The sequence below is a fragment of the Papaver somniferum genome, chromosome 7, assembly GCF_003573695.1.
Source record: "Papaver somniferum cultivar HN1 chromosome 7, ASM357369v1, whole genome shotgun sequence".
NCBI classification, from domain to species: Eukaryota; Viridiplantae; Streptophyta; class Magnoliopsida; order Ranunculales; family Papaveraceae; genus Papaver; species Papaver somniferum.
The window spans coordinates 122973060-122984073 of NC_039364.1; the positions used below are offsets into that span (position 1 = coordinate 122973060).

At 37.4% G+C, this 11014-nt stretch overlaps 2 protein-coding genes across 5 annotated transcripts; both read left to right on the forward strand.

The window, feature by feature from the left end:
• The first annotated feature begins 593 nt into the window (after positions 1–593).
• Positions 594–4315, forward strand: LOC113298314 (protein SET DOMAIN GROUP 40-like). The gene is made up of 6 exons (XM_026547021.1): positions 594–1099; positions 1190–1340; positions 1531–1662; positions 1745–1885; positions 2758–3051; positions 3582–4315. Exons 1-6 carry the CDS (start codon positions 942–944, stop codon positions 4224–4226), a joined length of 1521 nt encoding a protein of 506 aa, XP_026402806.1. The 5' UTR covers positions 594–941; the 3' UTR covers positions 4227–4315.
• Positions 4316–4904: 589 nt separating this feature from the next.
• Positions 4905–10156, forward strand: LOC113298313 (sucrose synthase 7-like). 4 transcript variants are annotated; one of them, XM_026547016.1, is made up of 17 exons: positions 4905–5015; positions 5642–5750; positions 5856–5988; positions 6093–6247; positions 6358–6550; positions 6653–6771; positions 6868–7084; positions 7170–7265; positions 7349–7522; positions 7658–7774; positions 7858–8024; positions 8136–8360; positions 8511–9077; positions 9183–9321; positions 9397–9479; positions 9637–9660; positions 9841–10156. In XM_026547016.1, the coding sequence occupies exons 1-17, from the start codon at positions 4988–4990 to the stop codon at positions 10043–10045; spliced, it is 2751 nt and encodes a 916-aa protein (XP_026402801.1). In that variant the 5' UTR covers positions 4905–4987; the 3' UTR covers positions 10046–10156. The 4 variants fall into 4 exon arrangements, with proteins under 4 accessions (XP_026402801.1, XP_026402803.1, XP_026402804.1 ...); XM_026547018.1 differs by having other exon boundaries at positions 9797–9980; XM_026547019.1 differs by having other exon boundaries at positions 4906–5015; positions 9767–10148.
• Positions 10157–11014: the final 858 nt, after the last annotated feature.

An 11014-nucleotide genomic window follows, 5' to 3' on the forward strand; every position in this document is an offset into this window, starting at 1 on the left:
TCGGAAATTCAGTGGATGAATCCAAGAATTTAGGAATAATTAACTTATGGCTCTATACTAGCAGAGCAAGTTGTCTAGGAGCATTAATTATTTTGACATGAGCTTGCTGGAGCTTCATATCCTTTATATAGTCAGGGAAAACTGTTTTTTGTATCCTGAAGACGTTATCACTCTATACTAGCAGAGCAAGTTGTCTAGGAGCCGTCAATCTCGTGATTCTATATAGAAATAATTACTGAAGTGTTCAGTATTCATGAGATATGTCGTTGTCCAGTCGAGAGACTACATATCTGCATGTACTCTGAGAGAAAGTATTCTCAGTCAGAGATTTGATGAGAGACCCGTGTCTCAATACTCACGTCTGATTGCTGGATCAGAAGTTCGTATAATTATGAATTTACGATTTTAGCCTTTGCCGAAAATCTACTCATTGCTTCTATCAACTCAGACCACCCACCTCTTTATCTTTACTGTTTTTTTCTTTTCTTTTCTCTTGAATTACTTATTTTGACTTTTTTTAGGGAGAGAGATAACTTAAATCGAAAGATTTTGGAGAAAGAAATGCGGAGAAGTTGTAAAAAAAAAGGGAAAGCGTGTTATAAGCGTCCAAAAGCTGATAGTTAGGATTGAAATCCGACAGTTGGCGATAGTGTTTGAATCAAGCGACATAATCTTTATCGCTAGTAATTGACACTCCACCGCTCAGATAAAAACTCGGCCTCTCAATCGGTTTCCCATATTGGGGAGGCAAACTTTCCGGCGCACCTAGCATGGAAAATTATAATATTGCATTTTGAGCACCTATCGGCAGATCACTTTTGAAACTGTGGCCGGATATTGCACTCGCCACCCCAGCTTGGGTGCAGTGCTAAAGAGGGTTGCCAAAAATCACATTGGGGAAAAAGGAGGAACTAGGAATTGAGAAAGAGGAAAAGAGAGAAATGGGAGAAGAAGAAGAAAGCGTGGGGAAGTTTTTGAAGTGGGCAACAAAACTAGGTATCACAGATGCACCATTAGATACTTTGGATTCTGAAATTCAAACAGTATCATCATGTTTGGGCAAATCTCTTTTCGTTTCAGAGTTTCCAGATGCTGGAGGGTAAGTTACTTCCACAGTTTATCCACACTCTCTTCAACTTCTGTAGTTTAACAAAAACCCTAATAAAATTACTATAATTTCACTTTGCAGAAGAGGTTTAGGAGCTACTCGTGATCTTCGAAAGCATGAACTTATTCTTAGAGTTCCTAAATCTGCTTTAATGACTAGTGAATCTCTTATGCTCAAGGATCAGAAACTTTCTCTTTCTATCAAAAGATATCCTCATCTTTCATCCACTCAGGTAACCAAAATCTCATAAATTGTATACTCATAATCATTTTTTATGTCAATGATTACATGTATTCAGTATTTTCATGTCATTGAGTTGGATTCTATCTGTTTTTCAATCTAATGTTGTTCGATTAATGTATTTATTTTCCATTTTTTTACTTTAGACGAACTTACGCATTTTCTTTTGCTGATAATTTCAGATTTTGAGTGTGTGTTTATTAGCTGAAATGAGTAAAGCAAAGGGTTCTTGGTGGTACCCTTACTTAAAGCAACTTCCTCGCCAATATGAAACGTTATCGACCTTCTCTCATTTTGAAATTCAAGCTCTACAGGTAGTGATTTTTTATTTAAAATCACACATTTTTACAAAGTGTAAGCTTGAAATGTTGCAAATATTAGTTGTTGGATTGTTAGGTTGATGATGCAACCTGGGCTGCAGAGAGGGCTGTGTCTAAGGCTGAAATGGAATGGAATGAAGCAATCCCTCTTATGCGAGAGCTTGAGCTCAGGCCTCAACTATTAACATTTAAGTCTTGGCTTTGGTCATCGGCAACAGTGAGTATAATATATCATACTGAGTTCTAGTTTATTTCAATGCAACTTTAGAGCTTAAGATTTTAATTTGTATGGTATCATTTGTTATTTGTTACCAACTTTGGGGTATCTTCTGCAAAATTTGAAATGAAAAGTTGATGTTTTGGTTCCTTGGTGCTTCCATTGTGCGAAGAAAGATGGTTTCGAAACGTTGAGTGCTTGACTGTGGATGGATGTTCAGTTATTGGGACAACTCATTCTTGTTGGCCAAATGGCAAACATTGTATATTATTTTGATTTGCCTATCATTATTATGCTTTCGACAAAGGGAAAAGTCGAAAAGCAAAAATCGTAAGTCATTCAACAGATTGAGAAAAACATGTGTTAGTTATATTTTCTCTTTTTTATTTATAAGGAAGTTCAAAGTTTGTCTAATTGGTTTTACTTGCCTCAATGCTGAAATTTGTTTTCCACTGACTATACAGTTACAAGTTATAACCATTTTAAAACATGGAATTAGGTATTTTCCAATCCATTTCATTCCCTAGTTATTTGTTCTATTTATCTTTATTTTCTACCCTTGTCCTTGGAGATCTACTACTGTACCATGTGGGACTGTGGCTTTGCTTCTCATGAGGATTCTTGGTGGGGGTTTCTTGAGCGTCTGCTATCTATGCAGTGGCCCAAGGATTGGTTGGGTTAAGTCTGGCATCATGGTTGTGAAATATATGTACTATATCGCGTCATTGCGGCCTAATGTGTGATGGTCATTAATTGCGTCTCACTGACTGAATAATTCAAGTCTAACCATTGTGAAGCATCTGTCCTTTCTAGTTCACTTTCTTTTGAATATATTCTGATTTTATTTAAACTCTTTAATCTTTTTCTTGAAGGTATCCTCGCGTACATTACATATACCATGGGATAGTGCTGGATGTTTTTGCCCCGTCGGTGACTTATTTAATTATGCTGCTCCTGGAATGGAGTCCTATTCCTCTGAAGAGATAGCAAGTTGGACACAAACATCTACCTTGGATAGCAGCTCATTAGAAAAAAGTGCAAGTGACGAGGAGTTGGAAGTTGAGCACATCGATGGAGATTCACTGAGGTTGACAGATGCAGGTTATGAGGAACAGGTTGAGGCATATTGCTTCTATGCTAGGAGGAGATATAGAAAAGGAGAGCAGGTACATGCTTTTAGTTTTGCTGTATATCTTCACAATTTGGGTTATTACTTGTCTTGCTATTGTAAACATTCTCTTTTGTGAAGTGCATCATGAATAAACTGTCTGCATGTTTCAGGATGATAAAATTTCCGCACCATTTGATTAGAAGAATGCTTTTGTTAATTTGTTTTGTACAATTACTCTCTCTTGCCTGATTCAGTCTTCTTTTCTCATAGTAAAAGTATTATATATGTTGCACCAATCTTTGAACTTGTATGTTCAGTTGTATTACACCACTGTCTTTTAAGGTTCTCCATTGTTCTCTTCCACATAATAAACCAGAGCAAAATGGTGAGCTAACTTCTCTATGTTACTATGTTGAAGAGCATTAAAAGTTCTCTGATTGCTTCTGGTTCAGTGGTGAAAAAGTCATCTTATAAAATTACTTTTGATCATACATAGTATGGATTTCCTAGTGGTAGCTTATCTTCATCGTCTTAATTATTCAAATGAGATCTATTGGTCTTCTTAGTGACACCTTTTTCCTACAGGTTCTTTTGGGGTACGGAACATACACAAATCTGGAGCTCCTTGAGCACTATGGGTTTCTTCTGAATGCAAATCCAAATGAAAAGGTTTTCATTCAAATGGAACAAAATATCAACTTCAACTCATGGCCGAAGGACTCTATATATATCCAGCACGACGGGAAACCATCTTTTGCATTATTATCTGCTCTGTGTTTGTGGGTTACCCCACCAAAGGATCGAAAATCTGTTGGACATCTTGCTTATTCTGGGAAACAATTATCAGCTGAGAATGAGGTATCCATCATGAAATGGCTGAGAAAGAAATGTGAAGCTCTCCTAGAAAAGTTGCCAAGTTCGATAGAAACGGATGGTTTGCTTCTAACTTCCATTGAGAAAATGCAAAACCATACTTCTATTCAAGAAGTTAAAAAGATGATCTCAGCTTGTGAAGTTGAGATTGGGAATTTCTTTGAATCAACCAACTCACAGACGTTTGACGAAGTGGGCAAGTTTCATTTGTCGAGTAAGGCTAGAAGGTCAATTGAGAGATGGAAATTGGCAGTTCAGTGGAGGCTTAGGTATAAGCAAATCGTTTTCCGTTGTTTTTCATTTTGCAGTGAAGTTATTTATTTTCTTTCTGCTCAGCAAGACTCCGGTGGCCTATGAATAAAATCAAAACTGGTATACAGCATAAACCCAGTTTTCAAATTTCATTGACATTGTTTCAAACGGAAGTTCCATCACTTTTCAGCCTGTGTTCGTTTTGTCTCTCTCTTAATCTTGCCGGCTACTAGGTAATTCCTACTCACGGATCTTAGTATTCCAAAATCCAAAGGCCGACTGTTTCGAGGAAATTGATAGACACGGTGTATACAACCAAGTTTAAAGCCCTTGGAGAAGAGTAAAAAAACAATGCTCTTGCTTCTAGAACAGTGTCAGTGAGCCAACTTTGTGTTCGTGCATTCCTGTGGCCCTCTGTAAGCTCTGCCAGTGTATTGTATAGCATAAGACTCTGCAATAATCTCCTAGACCTCACATTTAAATTTTAACCAACTGCAAGGCCGAGAGTTCCATTTGGGTAACTGCGGGAGGGGGCAAGAGTTGACAACTTGAGATTGCAATCCATGAAAGTTTGTTGTTGGTGACATAAGTGAAGGACGTGCGCATGGAATTGCAAATTTCATTTTAAAACTCTCTTTTACGTGCAAATTTTTGACATTTTTCCATCAAAAATATAAATAAAATGGACTTTCCACATTTGGCAGGACGAAATTGCACGTTGCACTTCCCATTGACCCACTAGTAGGGAGGTGAAAAAACAAGTCTCCAGACTCCACCCCCATTCAGGGATGGACTGTTAAAAGATAAAAAGAGAATCCAACTGCTCTGCACTTGGTAGAAGGGGAAGCACCGCAGCGCATTGGAAGATGTTGCAGAATACCGATTTATCTAAAGGTTTGATCCACAAGTACGATTTGTTCTCTCTTTAGAATTCTGCAAATCTCATGGTTTTCTAAATCACTTGCATTTAGATGAAACTATAAAGATGTTTATCGACATATCACAAGTGCACTACACATGCCCACAGATATCTGACAAAAAAGAATAAAATGTCTAGGAGCTTGTAGTTCACTTATATTATTTTTTCTGGCGGGTTCAGTTTATTAAACTATTTGAAATAGCCAACGGTCGTAGAATGAAGTTAAACCAATGAAGAAAAGAATGAAATCTGCTTCAAAATGATAAAAGTAATAAATATAAAAACCCATAAATTCTTTTCCTTCATTTTCAGAAAATCTAAAGTAAAACCAAAATTTGCTCAAAACAAGGAATATTTCCTGTGAAATGAATTCCTTTCTTGTTTTAAGGATAGTCCTCTTCTAACAATCTTCTTCTCTTTTCTCTCTTTGTCCTGTTCAAAAAATCTTCCAGCCAAAAAGTTTGGATTTTATGACTTTGGAAACAAATAATTTATTAGTCCATTTCACTATAAATTCACTATTTTTTTGTCTAAGTTTAACAAATCATATCATCTGTCATTTACCTGAATAAATCTCCAGACTTTTAAATCTTTCTTTTAGTGTCTTCTTCTATGGCTTCATCTGCATTTAAGCGATCGGATTCTATAGCTGATAGTATGCCTGAGGCTTTGAGGCAGAGTCGGTATCATATGAAACGATGTTTTGCCAGGTACATTTTCATCAATATCAGCTTATTTTTGTCCCAACTATCGTGATCTTTTAGTTAAATTTGTTATTAAGAACTGCTGTTTTGCTTCTCCAATTGTTTGAACAGATATATTGCAAAGGGGAAAAGGCTAATGAAATTGCAAAACTTGATGGATGAAATGGAGAAATCTATAGACGATAAGCTTGAACGGACACAAGTTTTGGAAGGCTTACTTGGTTACATACTTTGTTCAACTCAGGTACTATTACTTGGGTTGCATTCGTGCCATTCTCATTTCGCTTGATACGGTGATAGAAATTAATTTAACTAATATGAAGAGATTATTCATCTGAAAAATTGCAGGAGGCAGCCGTGGTTCCTCCATATGTCGCGTTTGCAGTTAGACCGAACCCAGGTTTCTGGGAATTCGTTAAAGTTAATTCTGATGATCTAGCTGTAGAGGGAATAACCGCTGGAGAGTTTCTGAAATTCAAGGAAATGATATTCGACGAGAAATGGTAATAATTTGTAAATGCACAATGCCAAAAACAAAAATGCCCGAGGTTAAATACTGCTGTTCTAGTAGACTTGTAAGAATGAACAATAAAAAGATTACTCTGACATGCAGGGCGAAAAATGAAAGTGCATTGGAAGTGGATTTTGGAGCATTCGATTTCTCAATGCCCACTGTCACCTTATCATCTTCAATTGGAAACGGAGTCCATTATGTCTCCAAGTTCATGTCATCAAAACTGAGTGGGAATTCCGAGACAGCAAAGCCTTTGCTAGACTACTTGATTGCTCTTAATCATCAAGGAGAGGTAAATATTCCACTACATTACTACTTAAAGCCTGACACAAAAGAGAAGGAAAAGTGAGCTGGGAAAACTTAATGCACTTTGATTTTGGTTTTTGATATGCAGAAACTAATGATCAACGAGAATCTCAATACTGTAACCAAGCTCGAGACTGCGTTGGTCGTAGCTGAAGTATTCGTTTCTGCACTCCCCAGTGAAACTCCTTATCATAAATTCGAACAAAGGTGAACCTTTCTCAAATTCAATATTCTTTCTTCTTACTTAGTATATAAATAAGCAAAAACATTTGGAACTAAAATGACTGTTTCTTGCACTGTCAGGTTTCTTGAGTGGGGTTTCGAGAAAGGCTGGGGTGAAACCGCAGAAACCGTTAAAGAGACAATGGAATCACTTTCAGAGATCCTACAAGCACCAGACCCTGTAAACATGGAGAAGTTCTTCAGCAGGGTTCCCACAATATTCAACATTGTAATCTTCTCTCCCCATGGATATTTTGGACAAGCTGACGTTCTTGGATTGCCTGATACTGGTGGACAGGTATGAAATCTTTTTAAAGTCAGTCTGATTGCTTAGCTGAAGAAAACCTCAGTTGACTCTCAAGTATATATTCTATGTTAAACAGGTTGTCTACATTTTGGACCAAGTTAGAGCAATGGAAGAGGAACTGCTCTTTAGAATCAAAAGGCAAGGATTGACTGTGAAGCCCCAAATTGTTGTGGTGAGTTAAAAGAACAACATCTGAATTTCTCACTGTACTTGTTGAGACCTAAGATTCTTTTTTTGTGGTTTTCATTTTCACAGGTAACAAGATTAATACCAGATGCTAAAGGAACCAAATGCAACCAAGAGTTGGAACCCATTCTTGATACCAAACATTCTCACATCCTCCGTGTTCCATTTAGAACAGAAAATGGAGTTGTAAGGCAATGGATTTCTCGTTTTGATATCTATCCTTACCTTGAAAGATTTACTCAGGTGTGTTATCCATCTTGGCCAATTCATTCTCACATCTTATTTATCAATATAGATAGTCTTATTCAAGGACAGAAGGGAGCGGCAGACCGTTTCGTTTATACAATACTAATCATCTTCTTCCTTAAATTTTTCTAGGATGCAACTGCCAAGATCCTTGACCACTTGGAAGGAAAACCAGACCTCATAATCGGGAACTACACTGACGGAAATCTAGTAGCATCTTTAATGGCAAGCAAGCTAGGGATAACTCAGGTATTATGTGGTTCACTAAACCAGAAAAACTAGAGCCCCTTACTTATAGTCCATGCTGCTGATATTTTATCATGCAATTGCAGGGAACTATCGCACATGCTCTGGAAAAAACCAAGTACGAAGACTCTGATGTGAAATGGAAGGAACTAGACCCAAAGTATCACTTTTCATGCCAATTCACAGCAGACATGATTGCAATGAATAGCACGGATTTTATCATCACAAGCACATATCAAGAAATTGCAGGAAGGTAAGAATACATCTACTCGAATTTCAATTGCAATTTTTTTTTTTAAATGAGGCCCTCAAAGTTGAGACGGTTAGTAGTTTTGCTTGTGAAACTGAGTTATACTGTTCACAGCAAGGAAAGGCCAGGACAATATGAAAAGCATACTGCATTCACAATGCCAGGGCTTTGCCGAGTAGTTTCTGGCATCAATGTATTTGATCCCAAGTTCAACATTGCTGCTCCTGGGGCTGATCAATCCGTCTATTTTCCCTACACACAAAAACAAAAGAGGCTTGCGGCATTTCATCCAGCCATCGAAGAACTGCTTTACAGTAAAGAAGAAAACAGTGAACACATGTGAGTTATTTTCATACGGTGTCACTGGCATGGACATAGTTTTAATCATGCATTCACGACAGACGCTAGAAGTACATATTCATTTTGGCCGAGATCACTTTATAAAACGGAGTATAAGCTTTTCTAACGTATGAAATTCTCTTGAAACAGTGGATTTCTTGCAGACAAGAGAAAACCCATCATATTCTCGATGGCTAGACTCGACACAGTGAAGAACATTACAGGATTAACCGAATGGTATGGAAAGAACAAGAGGCTAAGGAATTTGGTTAACCTAGTCATTGTTGCTGGATTCTTCGACCCTACAAAATCCAAGGACAGAGAAGAAATTGCTGAAATAAAGAAGATGCATTCTATCATCGAGAAGTATCAACTGAAAGGTCAAGTGAGATGGATAGCGGCTCAGAATGATAGAGTCCGCAATGGCGAGCTTTACCGTTGTATTGCTGACACAAAGGGAGCCTTTGTACAACCTGCCCTGTATGAAGCATTTGGACTTACAGTTATTGAAGCAATGAACTGTGGATTAGTAACAATTGCAACTAACCAAGGAGGGCCTGCTGAAATCATTGTCGATGGAGTGTCAGGAATCCATATTGATCCCAATAACGGAGATGAGTCGAGCAATAAGATAGCTGATTTCTTTGAGAAATGCAAGGAGGATCCTGAATACTGGAATAGGATGTCCACAGCAGGTCTTAAACGGATATACGAATGGTAAGTGACATGTATATAATCAAAACATGGATCCGGTCCCAAGGAAAACTGGATACTCCTAGATTTAATTTTGGCATTGATTATCAAATGAAATTTCTGTTGCAGCTATACATGGAAAATTTACGCAAACAAAGTGTTGAACATGGGATCAATCTATGGATTCTGGAAGCAATTGAACAAGGATCAAAAGCAAGCAAAACAAAGATACCTTCAGATGTTTTACAATCTCCAGTTCAAGAATTTGGTGAGTTTTGATGTAATCCACCTACTGCCATATTGGAAACCACGTCTCTTTCTTATTCAAAAAATATTATTACAGGCAAAGAATGTAACCATTGCAAGCAACGTGCCTCAACTGCCACAAGCTCCCACACCGGAAGTAAAAGCTCTTCCACCAGCCAGGCAAGTTCATTAACTCGTACTAGTTTCTTTCTCATACTGACAATCCCGTTCGAAAACGAAGTACTAAATTTCTAGTTCTTCTAAGATTTACACTTTCATTCTCATATGCCTACTTTTAAACTGACAATACTGCACATTGTTTTGATGAAAAAAACAGGAGAACACAATCCCTATACCAGAGGTAAGCAATACACTCCCCCGGTCTCATTAGTATCAAAGTAGTAATTCAGTTGTACAAGTTTAATAGGGCAAATTGTTTAATTTTGCATTCATTCAACTTATTTTAGGATGTTCGGTTAAATTGCCAATGGTCTTAGGATCCTTCCATGCTTCGACTCAAAAGAGCCTTAAAAATTCGCAGGCACGAAGATGAAGAAGTAAAAAGTGTGGAAGAGTCTACTAAAAAGGTTGGACAGACAAAGGTGGTTGAAGAGATTAAGAAGGTCAGCTCGCTAAGCACTGTTCGCGGAAATCGTTCGTCTTCAAACTGGTTGGTGTGTGTCGTGTTTCTTAGTGGTTTTATTCTATACCATTACCTCGTAAAGAAATTGAATTATTATGTATAGAAAGAATTTATCGGTTTGATTATACAAAAGAGCAAACCAAATAAGCTCATATATTGGATGGAATTCGATAATAATAAAATAATAAAAGGTCATTGTTTTTATACTTACATTTTGATTATACTGGTGTTCTTCCTCTGCGCAATAATATTTTACACAACAAAATAATCCTGATACCTTTATAAGCCGCATATCACTTATCAATTATCAAAAGATGAAATCCTTTTTCCAAACCACATGTTACTATATTCCGAAGAAATACTAATGAAAACAAATAAAAAATAATTAACATCTAATAATTGAATTATTAGATGAAAAATAACTCGACAATAAGAAAATAATTTGCTAGTAATTTGAAGGAAAGAAAAATGTAGTGGCATAAAACCACACCTACATCCAATAGTATAGAAGATGAATTAAAACTAAGTAAAGATGCATAATAAACATAGACACAAAGATATACGTGGTTCGGTATGATTACCTACGTCCACGGGGTGAAAGGATGAATGTTATTATTTCTTTTCTTTGATTACAAGGTGTTCTCTCCTTCTCAAATGGTGTAACTCTCAAACTCTCAAATGTAGTGTCTTGTTTCTCTCTCTTTCAACCTGCCTCTCTCTCTCTCGACCAGCCCTTGTATTTATAGGCCAAGGTCGACATACAACAGAATTACAATGTTGGTCACATTACATCAATTTTAGTTGTTCCCTATCGGACCTGCACTGCTCGCCCGACTTTCTGGTTTGACCGATAGAGTCTTGGTTTTTGATAGTTCTTCACCCGAGGCCGAGTCTTGATCGTCTGGTTAACACGATGTCGCCCTTCTTTCTTCTTGTTCCTTTACTTGACCATCTTCCTTCGTCTGACCGGGTGCTTTCTGATCGTTTGCCCGACCTGTCAGGAGATAAAGGTCACGTCACATCCGAAAACTGTTGGTCCATCACGTCCGACCCACATGATACCTCGCTCTTT